Consider the following 24,236-nt stretch of genomic DNA (forward strand, 5'->3'; position numbering starts at 1 on the left):
AGCTTTATTCCTAACTGCCAAAATGTGGAAGCAACCAAGATGCCCTTCATCTTGGTTGAATGGATGAATAAACTGTGATAGAGTCACACAATGGAATATTACTCAGGGCTAAAAGGAAATGAGCTGCCAAGCTGTGAAAAGATATGGACAAACATTAATGCACATTACTAAAAGACAGAAGCCAATCTGAAAAGCTCATATACTATATGATGTTATATATATATATATATGTGTGTGTGTGTGTGTATACATATATATGTGTATATACACAACTATAGGACATTCTGGAAAAGGCAAAACTGGAGTCAGTAAAAGATTAGTGGTTGCCAGGGGTTGGGAGGAAAGGACAGGGGTGAATAGACAGAGCATTTATAGGGCAGTGAAAGTACACTGTATGATCCTATAATGATGGATACATGTCATAATGCATTTATTTAAACCTGTAGGATGTACAACACCAAGAGTGAATTCTAATAAGTTAAACTATGGACTTTGGGTAATTAGGTCAATTCATCAGTTGCAATAAATGTCCCACTCTGGTGGGGGATGTTGATAATGAAGGACGTTATTCATATGTGGGGGAAAGGATATATAGGAAATCTCTATAACCTTCTCCATTTTGCTGTGAACCTAAAACTGCTCTTTAAAAATATCATCTTAAAAAAGACATGGGCAGGAGGTGGGAGGTGGAATGGGGAACCCAACCAGCTCTTGGGAGTTTTTCCTTTCTCTTAGTTTACTTATTTACTTGCTTGCACTGGGCCTTTGTTGTTGCACACAAGCTTTCTCTAGTTGCAGCGATCAGGGACTACTCTTCTTTGGGGTGCTCAGGCTTCTCATCGCTGTGGTTTCTCTCGCTGAGGATGGAGCATAGGCCTTAGGGGTGCAGGTTTCAGTAGCTGTGTCTCCTGGGCTTAGCTGCCCCTCGGCATGTGGGATCTTCCTAGACCAGGAATCAAACCCAAGTCACCTGCATTGTCAGGTGAATTCCCATCCACTGCGGCCCCAGGGAAGTCCCTGGGGGGTTTTAAGGAGGAAGAGGGGAGCAGGCCAAGGAATAAGGGTGGCCTTTGGGGCTTCCCTGGTGGCTCAGATGGTAAAGAATCAGTCTGCAATGCAGAAGCCCCAGGTTTGATCCCTGGATCGGGAAGATTCCATGGAGAAGGGAATGGCAGCCGACTCCAGTATTCTTGCCTGGAGAATCCCACGGACAGAGGAGCCTGGTGGACTACAGTCCATGGGGCCACACAGAGTCAGACACAACTGAGTGACTAAGCAAGACCACACAAGCTCTGGAAGCTGAAGACAGTCTTCAGTGGGCAGCCAGCAAAGAAATGGTGACCGCCATCCTTCAGCCACCCGGAAGTGAATGCTGCCCACCACCCGAAGGAGGACAGAAATGCTCCCTCCTCCAGAACTTTCAAAAAGAGATGAAGCCTGCTGACACTTTGGTCAAAGCCCACTGACAGGAGGCCCCTGTTGGACTTCTCTTCTGTAGCAATGTAAAATAATAAATTTGTGTTGTTCCGGAGTGAGGAAGGACTAACTTACAAACCTCCTATGATGATGGTAACACGCATAAAAGTATTTAAAAGAGGATCTGACACATAGTAAGCATTCATTAAATGCTAGCTCTCAGTACCACCTACAGTCTAAGTGGACTTAGGCAAGTAATTACTCATAGCCTATTTCTTTATAAAATAAGGACAATAATATCTCCCTCCCAGAGCATTTGTGAATGTTAAATGATAACACTGTGTAAAGTGCTTAGAACAGGGCTTGGCATATGGCAGACACAAAATAAATAATGACAATACTACTAAAAATATCAGCATTACTGTTTAAAAAAATGGAGCTGATTTTAAAATCCAAGGTTAGATGGGTATATTGCACATGAGAGCATCTAACACAGTGCTTGCATGTAACTGGTGCTCAATAAATGCTAATTAATATAAACTTAATTTTCCATATTGCATCTCTATTTTTAAAATGTAAAGAAAATCTTTTAGACTGCTTAAAGTTCTAAATCTTGAAATCTGATACACCAGGAGCTATCTTCTGGCTTATCTACAAGTTCATTTTTTTCTGTAACAAGATTTTCAGTGGGATTTTACGCTGGAATTATGGTTGAAGTCCAAACCTGGAGACAGAGATGCTAAGTAACCCATATTCTGAGTTAAAAGTGACCCTGGACATGTGCTCAGTCCCCCAGGAGGGCTTGGGGCACATTCATCAGCAGTCAAGGGCCCCAATACTACCACACCACAGCCATCATCAGAAAAAAAGAAGAAAAACTGGGAAGGGGAAGGGACCAATCAGAAGTTTGGGATTAACATGCGCACATTACTCATATACAAAATAGATAACCAACAAGGACCTACTGTATAGCACAGGGAACTAGATACTGCATTTTCTAATGATATTTTAAGGGAAATGAATCTGAAAATAATATGTATATATGTGTGTGTGTGTATATATACATATATACATACATATATATATTTATGCTAAGTTGCTTCAGTCATGTCTGACCCTGTGTGAACCCATGAACTGTAGCCTGCCAGGTTCCTCTGTCCATGGATTCTACAGGCAAGAATACTGGGGTGGGTTGCCATTCCCTTCTCCAGGGGATCTTCCTGACCCAGGGATTGAACCCATGTCTCTTATGTCTCCCACACTGAAAGGCAGGTTCTTTACCACTAGCACCACCTGGGAGATAGATATAGATCTAGATAGAGAGATAAATATATAGATATATAGTAGATATATATTATATATACATACATATATAAATCACTTTGCTGCACATCTGTAACAACACTGTAAATCAACTATATGTCTATAAAAAAGAGAGAAAAAGAGAAAACTTGGAGTCAGAGAACCCTGCTGAGGCACTAGTGGGGATTCTCCCCTACCTTGATGAAGAGGGAGCACCCAAGATAGTCAAGACTGGGGTATCCAGAGGGGTATCCTTCCATTGGATTGGCTTAAGCCAACACACTTGCTGGTCTGTGCCCTCTCGACTGAAAAATATAGTCACAACTTGAATGTACAGAGTTATTTTATTTGGTGGGAATGTTTAGGACTCCCACCCAGGGAGACAGGATGTCAGTAGCTCTCATAAAACTGCTCCAAGGAGGCAGGAGAGGAAGTCAGGCTATATTCCAGTTTGCAACAAAGGGAGCGGGGCAGTCTGAACATCGAAGATCAGGTATCAAGTTAAGGAATTTAGCATTCCATGTATGGGAAGATTCAAGCCTCTGGGCTCACTGAATTCATTCCTTTCATATGCACCTCAGCTATCTGGGGCCAATTCTGTTTCCTTGTTCATCTTGCTCCTTGCATTCCCCCAACTCCTCAGCAATTACCCTGGTGAGTGACAGCATCCACTGGATCGTAGTTTAGGGAGCCCTCATTCACATTTGGAGGTCAGAATTCGATGATGGCTGTGACATTTCTTATTTATTGATGCGGCAGGAGATATTTTCATTTCACACTCCCCAAGCTTTTATTTCATGACTGCTGCTGTGAAATCAAAAGACACTTGCTCCTTGGAAGAAAAGCTATGACAAACCTAGACAGCTTATTAAAAAGCAGAGACATTACTTTGCCAACAAAGGCCTGTCTAGTCAAAGCTATGGTTTTTCCAGTAGTCATGTATGGATGTAAGAGTTGGGCCATAAAGAAGGCTGAGTGCTGAAGAATTGAAGTTTTTGAACTGTGGTGTTAGAGAAGACTATTGAAAGTCTTGGACTGCAAGGAGATCAAACCAGTCAATCTTAAAGGAAATCAATCTTGAATATTCACTGGAAGGATTGATGCTGAAGCTTAAGTTCCAATACTTTGGCCACCTGATGCAAAGAGCTGACTCATTAGAAAAGACCCTGATTGTAGGAAAGATTGAGCGCAGCAGGAGAAGGGGATGACAGAGGATGAGATGGCTGGATGGCATCACTGACTTAATGGACCTGAGTTTGAACAAGCTCCAGGAGATGGTGAAGGACAGAGAAACCTGGTGTGCTACAGTCCATGGGGTCTCAAAGAGTTGGACACGACTGAGTGACTGAACAAAAAAGCTTTTAAAAAACAACAACAAAGCTTATAAATGAAAGGAACAGGAAATGAGAACCAACGAGCAGTAGAAGAGGGACCCTAAACTATGAGGCAACAGTTGGAAACACTCGTGGTAAACCCCCAAAATGAGAGGGAGGGGAGCACGGATGCCTTCTGTGATGTGAGACCTTGATCACCTGCTCAGGATGAAAGTGAATCAACTCGGTTGAACACTTTGCTGTTCCTGGGGCCATGAAGCTCCTATAAGAAACAATACACAATGACTGAGTTTTAGAAGGATGCACAAACTCATCTAGGGGACAAGGAGAACAAAACATGAAGGTTTTTCTTCTACCTGGGAATTAGGATCACTGCCCAAAGCCGAGACCAAAATGGGCTATAAGTTCCCCATCTTTTAAGTTCAGGAACTGCCAGAAGTCGGAGCAGCCACCTCTCTACGAGTCTTGTAAGTGATGGGACCTGACAGAGAAGCAGCACTGGTACCATGCCACTGAGCCACACTAGGGAGGCGTAGGAGGAGTGAGCAGTCCCCTTTCTGCCATGATGCCACTGCTTCTCCACTCTGTAGAGAGGCTAGACATCCCTCTCCCTCCCTGCCAACGAGGGAAGAAGAGGGGTGGGGGAACAAAAGAACCACTTATCAAGGCCCTGAGGGTCTGCATTAAAAAAAGAAACTGTCACTTCATTCCAGAGGCTTTGCTGTGCTGGTCCTGCGCTGTCTGGGAAGAAGAAATAGACATGGAAAGATATGGTGAGGCTGAGGCTGAAAGGTGGTGAAATTCCCTTTGGTATGACAAGGATAGCATCTTTCTTCCACCTTAGAAGACTTCCCAGCAAGCAAAGGAACAGGGACAATTCGCTCTTAAAAGATATGGGCAGGGACTTCCCTGGCACTTCAGGGATTAAGAATTCACACTTCCACTGCAAGGAGAATGAGTTCGATCCCTAGTCAGGCATCTGATCCTGCATATGGTGCTCCTTGGAAGAAAAGCTATGGCCAACCTAGACAGCACATTAAAAAGCAGAGACATTACTTTGCCAACAAAAGACAGTCTAGTCAAGGCTATGGGTTTTGCAGTAGTCATGTATGGATGTGAGAGTTGGACTATAAAGAAAGTTGAGTGCCGAAGAACTGATGCTTTTGAACTGTGGTGTTGGAGAAGACTCTTGGGAGTCCCTTGGACTGCAAGGAGATCCAACCAGTCAATCCTAAAGGAAATCTGTCCTGAATATTCACTGGAAGAACTGTTGCTGAAGCTGAAACTCCAATACTTTGGCCACCTGATGCGAAGAGCTGACTCATCGGAAAAGATCCTGATGCTGGGAAAGATTGAAGGCGGGAAGAGAAGGGGACGACAGAGAATAAGATGGTTGAATGGCATCACTGATGCGACAGACATGAGTTTGAGTAGGTTCCAGAATTGGTGATGGACAGGGAAGCCTGTTGTGCTGCAGTCCATGGGGTCACAAAGAGTCGGACACGACTGAGCGACTGAACTGAACTGAATGGCCAAAAAAAAGAAAAAAAAGATGTGCGCAGCCCATCAGGGTTCACGTGAAAAGCAGCAGTCACCAACAGAAGGACTGTGAAATAGTCTCACCCTCCCAGCACAGTGGGAGGGGAGTAGCTCTCAGGCAGGGCATGGATTGGGGCTCTGCAGCAGAGGGTGCCCTGCACACTCCCACCCCAGGCACTGGAGATTCGTGCAAGCATGCGTGCTCACCCACTCAGTCACAACCAACTCTTTGTGACCCTATGGATTGTAGCCTTCCAGGCTCCTCTGTCCATGGGAGCCTCCAGGCAAGAATACTGGACTGGGTGCTGCCATGCCCTCCTCCAGGGGATCTTCTGGACCCAGGAGTCAAACCCAAGTCTCTTCCATCTCCCACATGGGCAGGTGGATTCTTTACCACTAGTACCACCTGGGAAGCCCTCAAAGCTAGCAGAGGTGGTAGATACACAAGAGTTTTCATTGTGCTTTAAAAGCAACATAACTCAGCTAAATACCAGAATAAGACTATCCCAATAATCAAGGTGGATGTAAATTGATAAAATCTGGCCAGGTTGGTCACAGACCCATTGGCATCCTAAAGGGGAGTAAGGGTGAGGGTCAAGCACTAGATCTGACAAGGCATAGTTGGAGCAGTTACCAGGAAAAGAATAAAATGACCATGTTTTTACCCCCAAATTGAGGCTCCCCAATCCCGCTGGAGACCTCCTGCTTCCTGCCTCTCTGAGTCCTGTTGAGCTCCCTCTCACTATGGCAGCCTGGCTGGAGGAGGGCAGATCAGCTGCTCATCCAACCCAGCTGGCTACTCCATCTCTTTTATTCCATCAGTGATTGTTGTGCTTTCCCTTCATGTATCTTTTAGCAATGCTTTAAAGAGCTTTTCTTCTCTGGCATCTCATATGTTGCATAGTTTACCCAGAGTCGAAAGATATTATACCACTGAACTGTATGGAGACCTCTGGATGCATCTCCCCACGCAGGTCAAAACCTCAGTGGGCCAGAGTAACTTGGGCCCTCTCTGGACTCTGCTGAGTACAGACACACACAGCTCAGTTCTGAAAGTTCTGCATTTGGCTTTCCTCCACAAAAGAAACTGAGAGGGTTTTTGGAGACCATAGCTGTTCCTATAAATACTGTGTGCTTCTATGTTCTCTGCAGGAAGGCCCATGTCCTTCTGACTAACTTCTTTATTCCCAGGGCCTAGCAACAGTGCCCTGCACATAGAAAGCATTGAAGAAATATTTGCCAAAGGAGGGAATGAGTGGAGGAGTGAATGAATGAATTGGGAGTGAATATTTATGACAAGGAATCAATATTAGGCAACAAAAGAAACTACCCTTGAAAGGTATTCAGACAGCTGTGGACAATGCAGTATCTTCATTCAGACAACAAATACTTCTTAAATTTGTAATGACTGTGGTGAGGGAATTAAAACAAGACTCAATCTCTGACCCTAAAACACCAAAGCAACAATGTGTAAGTTGCTTCAAAAAGGTGCAAGGGGACAAGGACATGGGCAGGAATGACAGGCAATGTCAACTCAATCATCATCACTCAACTTCAAAAACCCAACCCAACCAAATATCATCATGGGGTTTTTGTGCCTTTTTACTGCACCTTCACCCTCCACTCACATGGGTATGATCTGCTCCAGATTCAAGCTCAAGAGTTTTAATTTCAATAAACAAGAAAAAAACTCTTAACAGAGTCAGAAAATACAATTGCTTTATTTAACACAGTTGCAATTTTCCTTGAAATCTCTATAATGAAGCAAAAGTTCATTTCCCTTTTCTTTTCATTTATTATTTATTGAGCCACATCACGCAGCATGTAGGATCTTATTTCCCTGACCAGGGACTGAATCCGAGCCCTTGGGAGTGAAAGGGCAGAGTCCTAACCACTGGACCACCAGGGAATTCCGTTTTCCCTTTTAAATCACAGTTTTATTTAACTGCTTAAGTCATGGGAAAATGATACAAATGATCTCATAAAGGCACTGCTTTAAAAAAAAAACAACTATAGTTGATTTACAATGTTGTGTTAGTTTCAGATATACAGCAAAGTGCTTCAGTTGTGTGTGTCTATGTGTGTATATATATATGTATACACACACACACATACATATATTCTTTTCAGACTCTTTTGTATTTAGGTTATTACTAGATATTGAATATGGTTCCCTATGCTATATAGTAGGTCCTTGCTGGTTATCTATTTTATAAATAGTAGCATGCATCTTAATATTAATCCCATCCACCTAATTTATCCCTCCACTCCTTTCCCCTTTCATAATCATAAGTTTGTTTTCTGTGTCTGTGAGTCTGCTTGCTGGAAAGTATGAAAACTCAAATTCAAAAAGATGCATGAAACCCAGTGTTCACACCAGCATTGTTTACAATAGCCAAGAACCTAAGTGTCCATCAATAGATGAATGGCAAAGAAGATGTGATATATATACATATATATATATGTATATACACACACATACATATTTCTATGATGAAATATTACTCAGCCATAAAAAAGAATGAAATATTGCTATTGCAGCAACATGCATGGACTTAGAGACAATCATACTAAGACAAATATTGTATGATATCACTTATATGGGGAATCTGAAAAAATAATACAAATGAACTTATTTACAAAATAAGGCACTGCTTTCTAAAAGTACGTGACAGACCATGCTAATGGGAAGGATAACCATGGCAGATAAAGGTACATGCTCTATTGCACTAAATAAATTCCTCATAGCTATTAATAGGCCTGCAATGCTCAGTAAGGGAAGATTGCCACTGTAAGTATCCAGTTTTGTGGGAATCTTTCTTAGCTGCTTTGGCTTCTTGAAAATTCCCTAAGGGGAATTTCATCATTTAATGTTAACAATCATTGTATGCCTGACTATTTACACAATTGCTATCCACACTGAAATGGAGGAAACCTCAAATCTGCCCTTAGCTGAAGTCAAATTTCCTATGAACAACCAAACAAACCAGTTATAAAGAACTGATGGTAGTGGGGGAAAACTACCAAGAAACCACTTTTAGAAATTTGTACTTGGAAAATAAATAAATACTTAACATTATACAAGGATGTTCATAAAAGCATTATTTACACAGGTGAGAAACTGCCACATGAATATCCAATAACAGTGGGTTACTTAAATAAACTAACTCCCAAAAAAGGAAAATCTTACAGCCATTAAAAAGGGATGATATAGAGCTACATATACTGTTACTACAAAAATATTCACAATGTACTGTCCAAATTCATTGTATACACACACAGGCATAGAATGAATAGTCTAGAAGAACATATACCAAAATATTAGCAATGTTTCTCTTTGGGTGAATACATGTCAGTCACTTTCACAAATAAAAACAGTATTGTTCTTATCATTAAATGTCAACTTTGAGAAAGAAGAACTCTTTAAAGAGGCTTTTTGATTTTCATATTCAGTATTTCCCTTGTGGCTCAGATGGTAAAGAATCTGCCTGCAATGCAGGAGACCTGGGTTCAATTCCTGGGTCGGGAAGATTCCCTGGAGAAGGGAATGGCAACCCACTCCAGTATTCTTGCTTGGAGAATTCCATGGACAGGACGAGTCTGGCGGGCTATAGCTTAAAGAGTCAGACACGAGTAAGCAACACATTCACTATTCACCACATATATGAAGAAATTTTAAAAAAATCTAACATATCCTGTCAATATCTTTTTAAGGATCCTTCTGAAGAAAGTAATTTGTTCCAATAACATTTTTTTAAAAAACATAGGTAAATAATCTTTTTCCAAAATGAAAACCACAAAACTATCACAAGGTTGCAAGTTAAAAATTAATTATATGAGAAAATGCTACAGATATAACACTGAATGATTTTAAAGGGATATAAAACCAAATATACAAAATACATACAATTTACTTATACATTCACACTCAAACACACAAAAAAACTGTTCACAGTGAGTACCTCTGAAGGACGGAATTACGAGTGATTGTTTTCTTCTTTTTCCTACATTTAAAATTTTCCTACAGTCGGTATCTCTGACTTCCAAAATCAGACCAATAATAAACATTATAAATTTTTTAAATAAGCATGAGGGATATAAAAATCATGTATACATTTGTCTTATCAATAATTGAAACAAGCACTTTGTTCAAAACAAGCCCTTTCTCATTACATTCACTTGGAAATAAATCTCTGGCTTGCAGTCTGTTACTTAAGCCTTGAATAATGGAGAACTGTAGCTCTGAATTCATTTCAGCTTCCTCCTGGCACCTAATTAAAGGAGTGACACAGCTCTTACGGTCTTGGCTGATTCCCTCTCATGCAGCGCCATAGCCGGAAGACGGTCCAACAGAAAGGGGAGAAAATTGGTTGCTTCAAAACTCAGCATGATTACTTAAAACAAACTCTCACCCTTGGAACACACGACTCAATTTCTCACTGACTTAACTAATGACACTTGATGCAACTGTAAATTCTATAAAATCATAAACCATGTCTAACTTTCATCATGTATCCCAGCACCTAAGTGGCACACAGGAGGCATTTACTAAACGTAGATAAAGGAATGACTGAATGAATGAATGAACAGGTGATTTACGCCGAGGGCCTGCTCTCTCCCTTAAAGTTCTCCTGGCCATCTTACAGCCAGCCTTCATTCTAACACTATGGAAGAACGACATCATAAGGTCACATTTTATTGTCATCTATTCTATTAACTAAAAGTGTAATAATAGGCATAGGATGTGTCTCAGGAAGCAGCATTTCTCATCATTATGGCTTAATAATTAGCAATTATTCAGCACCTAATCCTCTCACGGTAAAAACTGCCACCCACAGCTAAGGCTCAGAAAAGCCAGATAAATTCTTCAAGGTCACAAAGTTAATAAATGACAGAATTGGGATTAAAACCTGATTCTCTGGGGCTCTGAAGTCCAGATTCTTTCCAGGTGGGAACAATCATTTTGTCATCTCGCCAAGACAGGTTGAGGATGGCTACAGACTGTACACTAATTATCTCCCTTAATTAACATCATAAACCTGGGAAGTGGGTTAGCAAAGTACACCATTTTTCAGATGACATAACAAAGGAACTGAGAGGTTAAGCAGCTTGCCCAAGGTCACACAGCTCTCCCAGAAGAGCCAAAACAGAATGAAAAAGTTAAAAAAGATTTTCCTGTAATAGATCGACTTCATCGTTAAGGACTGCATTAATGATACATAGCATCACTTCCAAAATGATTCACAGCTGTGATGAGAAAAATGACCCTTGAGGAAAAAAGAAATTGTTTTACTAAGTTGCTGCCTAGGCATTTTACAGTATGATAACCCTGCTCACACTCAAGAGTCTGGACATTCTGATGAGGACTCAAGTTTAGGATGTCTGTCATAAGTTCCCTCTTTGCTTTTTCCCAGGCACCTTTTAAAATAACCACTTAAGAGTTTAAGCCTGTGAAAAGTTCCAGCCCCCCCCCCCCTCACAACCACCTTATAAGTAATAGATGCTTGTTACCCTGCTCTAATACTCTGGCCACCTGATGCGAAGAGCCCACTCATTGGAAACGACCCTGATGATGCAAAAGACTGAAAGCAAATGGGGGCGGCAGACGATGAGATGGTTGGGTGGCATCACCAACTCAACAGACGTGAGTTTGAGCAAACTCAGGGAGACAGTGCAGAACAAGGGAGCCTGGAGTGCTGCAGTCCATGGGGTCGGAAAGAATCGGACAGGACTGAGCCACTGAACTAGAGCAACATGCTCTCTTACCTCCCGCTCCTAGCCTGGGATGGAGGGCAGCCCCTCCCCCAGCTCACAGCGCCCCCTGGCTTCTTAGATCTGTAAGTAACATATCTTGGACTCGCCTTTGAGTGTATTAAAACCTTGTCCTACATCAATCAATTCGACCATGGGTTTCACCTCCCCAAAATGGGAACTGGATGCTGACGGAGGTACCTGCGCTCCCAGTGGGAAGCTTATGTCGCCTCCTCTAGCAGGTTCCAACCTGCATGTTCTTAGTTTGATACAACAGCTCTGGTTTCCAAACAGAACTCTCTCAGAAGACAAACTGGCCATGCTCTAGACTAACATATCCAATTATCCAGTTGATCCAACTAGCTTCCTAAACACACCTCTGCAAAATGAAGACAAATAGGCTCTCACATTGAAAAAAAAAAAAAGACCCTAGCTGCAAGGCAGAAGACAAAGGTATTACAAATGTGTCTAATATTTAATTAAAAGTTATAATCACATTAACTAACAAGTAAAATATATATTATCTCCTAATCTTTTCCCTGGACAAACATACCTATATGACAACCTGGAATGCCAGATTCAAATTTAGGCCTCTCAAATCCCAGGGCATTTCATATAAACATGGCAACACACAGAGACCTTCTCCCCACATGTGTACACATGAATCCCCTAATCCCATGGGCAAGTTGTTCTCACAGCCTCGCACGCTTGCAAAGAGCTGTTCCTTGTCTGGGGGTCTAGGCGTGCACACAGCAGTGGGACAAGCCACCCTCAGGATGGAGAAGGGGGAAACGCTCCCTGAGGGCAGGCAGGCTGCAAAGACCCCATTGGGCCTTGCCTGACTGAAAAGGGGTGAGACTAGAAAAGAGCAAAGTGAACTTCCCCAAAACATAGGACACGAAGCATGGGCTCCTCTCGCCAAGGTCTAAGGGGGCGACTGACAAGCTCACATACAAGCTTTCAAAAGACACAGATGCTTATCATAAATCTCCTCAAATGCGTCCCGGGGTTCCCTACCCTTCCCTAACCAAGACCTGGCCATCTATCAAGGTACCATTCACTCCCTCCTCTGTTGGTAGTCAGAGCATTCACAGTGTGCAGTTTGCATTTCACTGTTAATTGCATGATGTTTTCTGGATTTCTTAAATCCTGTCAACTGGATTGGTTTTGTTTCTCTAAAGTAGTGATTCCCAACCAGGGGCCGTTCTGCCCCCCACAGGAGACATTTTACTAAGTCTGCAGACATATCTGGTTGTCTCATTCAGAGGACAGAAGACATGGGTGCTGCTGAACATTCTACAATGTACAGGACAACCCACTAAAACAGTGAATTATCCAGCCCGGGATGTTAGTGGCTTCCCAGGTGGCACAGTTGGTGAAGAATCCGCCTGCCATTGCAGGAGAGACAAGAGACACAGGTTTGATCCCTGGGTGGGGAAGATCCCCTGCAGTAGGACATGGCAATCTACTCCAGTATTCTTGCCTGGAGAATATCAAGGGCTGAAGAGCCTGGTGGGCTACAGTCCATGGGGTCACAAAGAGTCGGACACAGCTGAGCACACACACACACACCCACACACACGGGTGTTAGTAGTGCTGAGACTAGGAAATTGTTCTAGAGGAAGAACTCTTAGAAATTACAGAGGATGCTGTCTACTCCTTTGACCCCACATCGCCAAGCAGAGTGTCGAACCTCAATAAATCCTTGCTGGTTAACTGACTGGCTAACTGGGCCCACTCCTTTATAAAATGTTCATTCACGCAGTAACTCAAGAAAAACGAGTGTGCCGGTAACCATGCTCAGCTCCACGTACACAAACATGAAGGAGTTGGCAGAAGAGGCAGACAAGTAAACTGGTACTTTTAATACAGATTGAGAAATTACCAGATACTTATATATTTATTTATTGTGTCTCCCCTCATCAGCCTAAAAATCTCCGGAAAAGTAAGGATTCTGTTAAGTTCACGATTGTGGTTCCAGCACCTTCTATGGTAGCAGTGGTAGAAACAGTAGTAGATATTGTGGGTCAGAGGAAAAAAATGCAATAACAGGCACAATGTTTTCTTGTTGGTTTTGTTTGGTTTGTTTTAAAGAAGAGTCTAACACCGCCTAGGGGAGAAGGAAGGAAAGCTGCCTTGAGGGAAGTCAATGTGAACTACGCACTTATTACACTCGGCCCTCGGTACCCTCGCGGGGTTGGTTTCAGGACTCCATCCCAACTCCCTACCCTCCCACCCCCACCCAGCTCCCCAAATTCCCCAATGTTTAACTTCCTTATGTACAATGGCTAGTAGAGTCTGCCCTCCATACTTGACGGTTCTGCATCCGAGGATTCAGCCAACTGCAGGTCTTGAATTTCGACTCGAAGCTGGTTCAACCCGTTGAGGTGGAGCCACAGATACGGAAACTGTGGACACAAAGGGCCAACTCTATATGCGAGAAACAGTTCTCAGCATTTTCAACACACTGTCTATTTTAAAGCTCAAAACACTTCTACAAAAAGCCAGCCTTTACATGTGAGGAAATGGACCATGAAGGCTGATTAGCTCAAGAACAAAACAGAGGGTGGAATCAGGATTTGAACACAGCTAACTTCGCATTCTTTGTTCTTAACCACTGTTAGTCACTATGGAGAGAGGAGGAAGGATTGGCCGTGAGGGCTGGGCCTTATGGTCTTGAAAGAAAAGATTCCAGGTAGAAGGGATGGTACAACCAAAACCAAAACAGCCTGGCTTGTTTCAGGGACTGTATGTAACCTTTATCAATCTGACTAAATCATAAAGGAGAATACTGATGAAAGATGATGGCAGAAAAGTAATCATGGCCAGATCATAAGACACATCAGCAATGTTTCATTTCCCCAAGATTATCAGGGAACAAGCATAGGCTTAGAGTCTAATAGCTCTAGGTGGAATCTCAACACCATCACTTTGTTAATGGTTCTCTCTGAACCTCCATTTCCTCAACTGTAAACCAAAGAACGTACAAATATAAAACGGGAACTTTATCAAATAGCTATGGAAAAACAAGACAACCAATACAAGCCCTAAGGACAGGAGCTGATACATACCATGAGTCCAAGCAATGTTAATGACTCTTTTTTGCTATTTGGGAAAAGGAAATGGCTATCCACTTGAGTATTCTTGCCTGAGAAAGTCCATGGACAGAGAAGCCTGCAGGGTTACAGTCCATAGGGTCAAAAGAGTCAGACACGACTTATTGACTAAACTGAACTCACCACGGTCATTGCTGGTCAAGTTTTTTCACGTGTGAATCTGCAACATAATGGCAGCTTATTTTCGTTAAGCACCAAATTTATTAAACCATCTTCTTCCTAAATGACCTTTGCAGTGAATTCCACAAATTCCACACTTAACAAACATGGGAACCTACATTCCATATGCATAGACGTCTGCTCCCCACCTCTCATCCCCTCACCTCCACTGCCCCATGCCCTTCTGTACTCACCAGGGCAGCTGTGAAAACACCCAAAGCTTCCAGAAACCATAGATTAAAAACCAGGACAGAAAGGAAAGTGCAGAAAGCTATAACTGCTTAAAGACTTAAAGACTAGCAACTTAAAGCCTTTCCAGGCAGGAAGAATGCACGGGACCCTTCGCCACCTGCCCGCTCTCATTACTGGTGTCCTCTCTGCCCGGAACATCCTTTGCCCTCCCTCACTACTCCCCCATCCTAACAACCTTCAAGCCTGAGGACAAATACCACTCCATTCAGCTTCCCTCCTTCCCCGGAATCAAGCGCCAAGTTCTGTGAATTTCCCCAGCCCTTTGCTTTGTATTTCGATTGTTGTAAGGATCACTTATTAAACAGAGGTACGAAGCAAGCAACATCCTTTTAAGTGCTATCTGTACGCTATCAGGTAATTTTCACAATAAACCTGTAAGAAATGACTACAAGCCCCATTTTACAAACAGGGATGGTGAAGCTCTGAGAGTTGAACTTACCAGTGGCCATACAACCAGACAGCGAATTCCAAGCATGTGCTGACAGTCTCACAATCTGTAAGTTTTTCACTCTGTTATGCTGTCTCTCTTTAACAGGTCTATCGCCAAGTCATTGGTTGGTTATATACATATATGCCTGTCGCATAGGATGACAGCAAGTACCTTGATGGTAGGAACCAGGGCACATTCATCTTTGTAAAACATGGGTAGTAATGTACCCATTCATATAACGTTCTTAGGAGAACTAAATCAGACAGGATATTTAAAACACTTAACATAATGTCTTAGGAAGCATCACTATGAACAAAGCTAGTGGAGTCACATTCTGAAAGATGACGCTGTGAAAGTGCTGCACTCAATACACCAGCAAATTTGGAAAACTCAGCAGTGGCCACAGGACTGGAAAAGGTCAGTTTTCATTCCAATCCCAAAGAAAGGCAATCCCAAAGAATGCTTAAACTACCACACAATTGCACTCATCTCACACGTTAGTAAAGTAATGCTCAAAATTCTCCAAGCCAGGCTTCAGCAATATGTGAACCAAGAACTTCCAGATGTTCAAGCTGGTTTTAAAAAAGGCAGAGGAACCAGAGATCAAATTGCCAACATCTGCTGGATCATGGAGAAAGCAAGAGAGTTCCAGAAAAACATCTATTTCTGCTTTATTGACTATGCCAAAGACTTTGAATGTGTGGATCACAATAAATTGTGGAAAATTCTGAAAGAGATGGAAATACCAGACCATCTGACCTGCCTCTTCAGAAATCTGTATGAAGGTCAGGAAGCAACAGTTAGAACTGGACATGGAACAACAGACTGGTTCCAAATAGGAAAAGGAATATGTCAAGGCTGTATATTGTCACCCTGCTTATTTAACTTGTATGCAGAGTACATCATGAGAAACACTGGGCTGGAGGAAGCACAAGCTGGAATCAAGATTGCCAAAAGAAATATCAATAATCTCAGATATGCAGATGACACCACCCTTATGGCAGAAAGTGAAGAGGAACTAAAAAGCCTCTTGATGAAAGTGAAAGAAGAGAATGAAAAAGTTGGCTTAAAGCTCAACATTCAGAAAACTAAGATCATGGCATCTGGTCCCATCACTTCATGGCAAATAGATGGAGAAGCAGTGGAAACTGGCAGACTTTATTTTTTGGGCTCCAAAATCACTGCAGATGGTGACTGTAGCCATGAAATTAAAAGACGCTTACTCCTTGAAAGGAAAGTTACGACTAACCTAGACAGCATACTAAAAAGCAGAGACATTACTTTGCCAATGAAGGTCCGTCTAGTCAAGGCTATGGTTTTTCCAGTGGTCATGTATGGATGTGAGAGTTGGACCATAAAGAAAGCTGAGCGCCGAAGAATCGATGCTTTTGAACTGTGGTGTTGGGGAAGACTCTTGAGAGTCCTTTGAACTGCAAAGAAATCCAACCAGTCAACCCTAAAGGTGATCAGTCCTGAATATTCATTGGAAGGACTGATGTTGAAGCTGAAACTCCAATACTTTGGCCACCTGATGAGAAGAGCTGACTCATTTGAAAAGACCCTGATGCTGGGAAAGATTGAAGGCAGGAGGAGAAGGGGACGACAGAGGATTAGATGGTTGAATGGCATCACCGACTCAATGGACATGAGTTTGAGTAAACTTCGGGAGTTGGTGATGGACAGGGAGGCCTGGCGTGCTGCAGTTCATGGGGTTGCAAAGAGTCGGACATGACTGAGCGACTGAACAGAACTGAACACAGTGCCACGCACATAACAAGGGCCTAATAATTCTTTGGCTTTGTTGTCACTGTTACCACGTCAGGTGCCAAGAATAAAGCCTTGCACATAAACCCTGAGCAGAAGCTTATTTCTGAGGAACATACACAGTGGGTAAGGACCTGACAGAAGAGACAAATGCCACTCTCCTCATGCTACTTAAGGACCTTCCAAGTGACTCAGCGGTAAAGAATCCACCTGCTGGTGAGGGTGGGATGATCTAAGAGAATAGCAGTGAAACATGTATATTATCATATATGAAATAGATCACCAGCCAGTCCAGGTTCGATGCATGAGACAGGGTGCTCAGGGCTGGTGCACTGGGATGACCCAGAGGGATGGGATGGGGAGGGGGGTTCAGGATGGGGAACACATGTACACCCATGGCTGATTCATGTCAATGTATGGCAAAAATCACTACAATATTGTAAAGTAATTAGCCTCCAACTGAGGAAAAAAAAAAATCCACCTGCCAATGAAAGAGATACAGGAAACATGGGTTCAATTCCTGGATCAGGGAAGATCCCCTGGAGAAGGGAATGGCAACCCACTCTAATATTCTGGTCTGGGAAATCCCATGGACAAAGGAGCCTGGAGGGCTGCAGTCCACAGGGTCCCAAAGAGTAGGACACAACTGAGCACTCAACACAGAGCCTGCGACCTGACTATTTAATCAGATGCAGCAAGAGTTGCCTAGAAAGCTTAAGTTTCTATGGTAGGGTGAACTGATTTATGTATCTTTCTACCACTATGTGGATGAGAGGGAACCTTTCTGTTTAGCAAAACTCTTAAAGCTTGGTTGCTTTCTTGCTGCTCCCCATCCTCCCAGGGGATTTGTCAAAGTTTCCCTCTAAGGAGTCAGGCATGTAACAAGTTCTAAGCTTGGAGAAGAAAATCACAAAAGTAAGTGGAAGCACAAAAGGCAAAATGGAATCTGAAATTCCGATGCTTATAAACCTAAGCAAACACTTTCTTTTGTCCTCATAGTATTTTATAAGACTTTAAACCATCACATTCTTTCCTCATATGTTTTTGTCAGCCACCACACAGGAGGAGGTAAGCTGTCTCAGAGAAAGCAGCTGTCCATCCTTTTGTCCACTGCTATCCTCGAGGGCCTAACTCAAATCTGGTGCACTGTAGTCACTCATTAAATATGGGTCGACTGACTGGCTGCAATTATTTGCATGTGTGTATATATGAATATGGGCTTCCCCGGTGGCTCAGTGGTAAAGAATCGCCTACTATGCAGGAGCCACAGGAGCTGTGGGTTCCATCCATGGGTCAGGAAGATCCCCTGGAGAAGGGCATTGGCAACCCACTCCAGTATTCTCACCTGGAGAAACCCAGAGGAGCCTGGTGGGCCACAGTTCATAGTATCACAAAGACTTAGCATGCATGCATACATATATGAATATATGTATTTATGTCAATACATATACATACATCATTTCATGGTTTATGAATAAACATGTATGTATCCCCACACATAAATGTACACGGTACATTTATGCACATGTGTTTGTATTTGTGCAGAAGATATGTCAGACTGGAAAACACAGATACCTGTTTGCCAAAGTTGTGTCTCCTTGACACAACAAAGGCTTCTGGCTGACCTGTTTCATATTTAACAAACATAGACAAACCTCGTAGCTCACAAGGCTTCCCTCATAGCTCAGTCAGTAAAGAATTTGCCTGAAATGCAGGAGACCCTGGTTTGATTTCAGGGTCAGGAAGATATCTTGGAGAAGGAAATGGCAATGCATTGCAGTATTCTTGCCTGGAGAATCCCATGGACAGAGGAGCCTGGCAGGCACGGGGTCACAAGAGTTACACATGACTTAGTGACTAAACCACCACCACATGACAAACCTAGACAGTGTATTAAGAAGTACAGACATCACTCTGCCAACAAAGGTCCGTCTAGTCAAAGCTATGGATTTTGTCATGTATAGATGTGAGAGCTGGACCCTAAAGAAGGATAAGCACCAAAGAATTTGATGCTTTTGAACTGTGGTGCTGGAGAAGACTCTTGAGAGTCCCTGGACGGCAAGGAGATCAAACCAGTCAAATCCTAAAGGAAATCAATCCTGAATATTCATTGGAAGGACTGATGCTGAAGCTGAAACTCCAATACTTTGGCCACCTGATGCAAAGAACTGACTCATTGGAAAAGACCCTGATGCTGGGAAAGATTGAGGGCAGGAGGAGAAAGGTACAACAAAGGATGAGATGGTTGGATGGCATCACCGACTCAACAGACATGAATTTGAGCAAACTCCGGGAGATGGTGATGGACAGGGAGGCCTGGCGTGCTGCAGTCCATGGGGTCACAAAGAGTCAGACATGACTGAGCGACTGAACAACACCATTACTATCTACGTACTAACTATCCAGATGTTAAAAAATCAATTAAACATCCAGAGTAAAAAACAAAAAGACTTAGCAAACAATGATACTTTGACTATCTTTCAAAATCTTCCTCCCTGTTTATTAGCTTCAGTGTAAAGCAGGGGAGGGCAGTGGGGGTATAAGGACCAATAATGATTCTTTGCAAATCTGCCAGGTGAAACATTCCAAATTCTTCTGGCCTGGCCAAGTGTCCTTATTTAAGTTGTAACATTTACAACTTACAATTTACAATTTATAACAACTGGAATGATACTATTGACTGGTTATATGTGCCAGACACTGGGCAGTCAATGGTTTGGTTTTTTTTTTTTTTACCTATTTAAACTTTAAACCAGCTCTTCAAGGTAGATGTTATTATCTCCATTTATTCATACTAAAACTAAAACTCAAAAAGATAGAGTAATTTGCTGAAGATACTCTGCTGTTTACCTAGTCATGGCAGTCTATAAATTCAGGATTCGACTCTGAAGCCCACTCTTTTTCAGCCCACCAGGTTCTTCTGTCCATGGGATTCTCCAGGCAAGAATAGTGGAATGAGTTGCCATTCCCTTCTCCAGGGGATCTTCCCGACCCAGGGATCGAACCCGGGTCTCCTGCATTGCAGGTAGATTCTTTACTGCCTGAGTCAAGCAGCCTGCATTCAACGGTACCTCTTACACAGTTTTATAAACACTAACTTCAAGGGATAAGTGTTCACACAGTTTTCATTTGTTGTTGTTGTTCAGTCGCTAAGTCGTGTCCGACTCTGAGACCGCATGGACTGTAGCACACCAGACTTCCCTGTCTTTCACTATCTCCCTGAGTCTGCTCAAATTCATGTGGATTTTCATAAGTAATTCTCTGCACAGAGAGACTAGCCCACATGCCAGCCAAGCACAGTGAAGATCACCCCAGGCTACAGACAGCAAGAGGCAAGTGTGTCTCAGGAACAACCCGCCTCGGCTTCTCAGAAAATGAAGCATTTTCCTCTTGATGATGTCCTGCAAAAGAAATCCAGTCTCTAACAGAGCTTCATTCTTGCTCCTCCTATAGAAAAAATGGGCTCATTCATTGCAAACGAATGGGAAGTTCTGAACTAATTTCCTTTTATTACTTGAAATGAAAGTGATTTTGGTCTTTAGAGCAAAGAACTGCTGCACGCTATGCCCTTTGAGTAGAACAATCAATACCGTGAAGGTGAGAGAAAATGAGCTCTTATATATTTTTAAGGGGAGTGGGGTTATTTTTAAACTTACTGATAGCAGAAGTCTATAAAGAGAGCAAAGGAAATTCCCAGTTTAGAGAATTCCGCTGCCTTTCCCTGCAAGGATTGGCTGTTACCTCTTTGACCTTCTTTCCAGGAGCAGGTCTGAGAAACGGAGGTAAACCATATGTTTTCAAAGTTTGTTTGTTTTCTTTTTTAATTTACAGATGTTTCTGAGCATTTGTAACAGCTGTGAAACTGTTTCAGTTGGTTCTCACCTGGCCCTATAAGCCTTTGCTCCCCATAGGAGAGCACTTCTACCCCCTCCATATCCCTAGATCGCAACCATCACAGGAAGAGCCAAGCGCAGCATCTTCAGCTGAAGGGACTGAAGGTGAAAGGGGCCCCTGACCGTGGGAGAAGCACCAGGGTGTCCCTTCAACATGACCAGGAGGACCGAGAAGAAAAAAAGGGAAGCAGCTCTCTGCCTCACCTCCAGTCTTCCCGCACAGTCCCTCCTGCCAAGAACTCATTTTTAGCCCCTTAACCTGAACGTCCCAGAAAGGAAGGGAAACTTCGACCTCTGAGTGATCCTCAGAGTTCTGATTTCCAAGCTGACTTTAGTTTTGTGTGTTTTCTGAATTCAACTCCCTGCCTAAAGCACATCTCCCGGTCACCAGAAGACAGAAACCGTGTAAGCCGAGCAAAATTGCTTTATGTGACAAAAATTCCAGCTCTGACCCCGCAAAGGTATATGACCTTGGGGGAAATTAACTCCTCCTTCTGAAGATTTAGCTTGAGGGTGGGGGTACAATGAGGATATAATATCCATTATTAGAAAGTTGATAAAGCCCCAATAAAAATCACCCAGTCCCTGACTCTTTAGCAGATAGGGTTATCAACGAGTGTCCTGTGTTTATTATGGGCTCAGTGCACAAAGCAGCGGAGCCAGGCTGGGTGTCCATGTTTTCACTGTCCACGACTCCCTCGTTAGTGACTTCTCTAACCAACCATTCACCAAACCCCAAGAAGATGCCTGGTACCTGCTTCTAGTTCTCCACTGCTCTGAACTTCTACAGAGCCCGAGATGCATCCTCATTAAGTTCAAGGGACAAAGTTAGCCTAGCTTCTTCTTCTCCTAGGTCATCGGCAAATCGCTGACTACCACTCAGGCTTGGGAAGAAAGGCGAAAAGACTTTCCAGGGCCAGGGCAGGTGTCCGCACATCTCTCGGGATTAAGGGCTGGGGAAGGGCCCCCTGACTACCGTCTCCAGGCTGGGGAACGACAAAGAAAGGGAGGAGGAGAAGAAGATCGGGATGAAAGGGGCGCTGCGAGGCAGTCCTCGCCGGTGACCCTGTCCTCGGCGCCCCGGGGGAGGAAAGGACACGAGTGGGGTGGAGCCGCGAGGGCAGGAGTACCTGAAGATTCCGGCCGCCGTCCGGTTCCTCCTCCACGCAGTGCCTTGTTGCAGGACTCCCTGCACGATCTCCTTCTCGTCCGGCAGCCGATAGACAGGGAAGACGTACAGCCAACAGAGGACCACAATGCAGAGGGCACTGGCTCCCACGGGCAGCCGGGTCCGCGGGAACTTCCACGCCAGGACGGCCATGGCCCCTCTGGATGTGTGTCGCCGGGCCCGCCCGCAGGGGCTCATCGCAGCCCCGGGGTCCCGGGGTGGGGGTTGGGGGCGAGGGCCGGAGCCTCAGCACCAGGCTAGGCGCAGCGGCAGCGGAGGGTCCCCCCACCGCCGGCCCCCCATGCACACACACCTTCCGCTTTCTTGCACGCACTGGTACGCCCGCTCCTTGGGCACCCAGGACCCCAAAGGTCAGCGCAAAGATTTTTTTTTCCAATGCAACTTTTCCAAGGATGTCTGGCTAGGGTAAGTGGCCGGGGAGCAAGTCACGAGCTACGGCCATGGTCGTTTCTCCCTGCAGAAGGCGGGCGCCGGGGTCTCCGAGAGCGCGGGGTGGCGGGGGGGGCGGCGGCGGGGTGTTGCTCCCGCCGGTTCTGCAGCATCACCGTCGCCCTCGGCGTGGGTCCGAGGAGAGGCTCAGCTCCCTCCCAGACATCTGTCCCGCGGCGTCCCCTTCCGAGCGATGCTCTTGCGCCCTTCGCCGCCTCTCCCCGCCTCCCGCGCTGCTGCGCCCCCCGCCCCCCCCCCCCCCCGCCCGGCCGCCCCACGCCTCCCCCTAGACGCGCCAAGTCCTTGGAAATTTCCACGGCGGCCGGGACCGCTAGCCCGCCCCGGGCTTCTCCTCCTGGCTTGCCAGGACCCCCGCTCCCCACCCCTCCCGGAGAAGAAAAGAACTCGCTCTCATCAGTGAATTCAGCGGCGCGCCGCAGCCTTCCGCGGCGCCCGGGACTTCGCAGACACACGCCCGGGGATTGGTGGAAATCAAGGTCTCCCCTCCTTCCCCCACCCGCGAAATTGCCTCCTTTGACCCGTTCAGATCCGCGATGCTCGGCTGGAGAGCGAACCCCCCTCTCCCGCTCTGGTCCCTCCGGAGGTAGAGGCAAACAATAAAATAAAAACAATAAATAATAACCCCCCCTCCACCCGAATGTATATATTGAAATCCCTGAGCGTGGCCAAGGCTGGCGGATAGCCTGACCCTCCGACACGCAGCCGGCTCGCCGGGGCTATCACCCCGCCGCCGTCACCCTCGGCTCTCTCTAACTGGTTGGTTATTAACCCGCAGTGAGGCGCGAGGAGGCCGGCGGAGACTGAGTCCTTGCTGGGCCCCCACCCCCATCCCCCGGTCCCGAAGTCGCGGCTCCCGCGGTCTCTGTGCGCGCGCGCAGGCGGGCACACACGCTCGCGGGGCCGCGCGCGCGCGCGCGCACGAGGGGGTGCTTGCACCTCGGGGTCCTCCGCCTCGCCTCTGCCCTGCGGAGAAAGGTGCTGCCGCTTCCAGATGTGAGGGCGGCTGCTGGCCGAGCGAGACGACCTCGGGACGTGACAATGCATTAGAGGCGCGGTCGCCTTCTCGCCCTATTACACGACAGGGCCGTCTGTTCCTCGACGTCTTTCTAGCTCCACCGACCAGCTTATCGCAACCCCGACCTTAGACAAGCGCCACCCGGCTGCGCCGGCGGAGTCCAGAGACCCATAGTGTCTGCTACCACTGGCGGCCGGGCGAATAGCGCGGCTACCTCCTAGCGGTTGCCTGTTCTGTTTGCTTAGGCATCGTGTCAAGCATGAAGTGTGCAGGGACAAAGAAATCCCTCAGCCTGCTAACGGGGTCGCCTTTGTCGTCAGCAGATCACAGTTTAAGGCCATAGCTTCAGCTGCTCAAGCCCACTTTGGCCACCGCGTCCCGCAAATCTACAGTGACTGTTAGGTGGCCTGATGCATCTTTATCTACTGAGAGATGGGATTTGAGAAGTTGATGGAAAGTTATTTATCAAAAATCACCACCAAAGTTTCATCCTTCCTCCAAGGCCCACTGCCCTCCGCCTGCAAGCATGCCCCAGAAATCCCTCCTACTTACTTTAGGCAGATCAAGAGATACGAAAAGCGCGAAATACCAAAGTTACATCTTCCACAGTGGAGCCTAATCCAGAG

At 45.0% G+C, this 24,236-nt stretch overlaps 1 protein-coding gene across 1 annotated transcript in view; it reads right to left on the bottom strand.

The window, feature by feature from the left end:
* The window catches only part of ST8SIA1 (ST8 alpha-N-acetyl-neuraminide alpha-2,8-sialyltransferase 1), a 171,711-nt gene extending 148,871 nt beyond the window's left edge, over positions 1–22,840 (bottom strand). Inside the window, exon 1 of the mRNA XM_043881268.1 lies at positions 22,087–22,840. Within this exon, the coding sequence (XP_043737203.1) occupies positions 22,087–22,322 (236 nt within the window). The 5' untranslated portion in view covers positions 22,323–22,840. The remainder of the gene's footprint in view (positions 1–22,086) is intronic.
* Between the last annotated feature and the right edge of the window lie 1,396 nt (positions 22,841–24,236).

Source organism: Cervus elaphus, chromosome 22 (genome assembly GCF_910594005.1).
Source record: "Cervus elaphus chromosome 22, mCerEla1.1, whole genome shotgun sequence".
Classification (NCBI taxonomy): domain Eukaryota; kingdom Metazoa; phylum Chordata; class Mammalia; order Artiodactyla; family Cervidae; genus Cervus; species Cervus elaphus.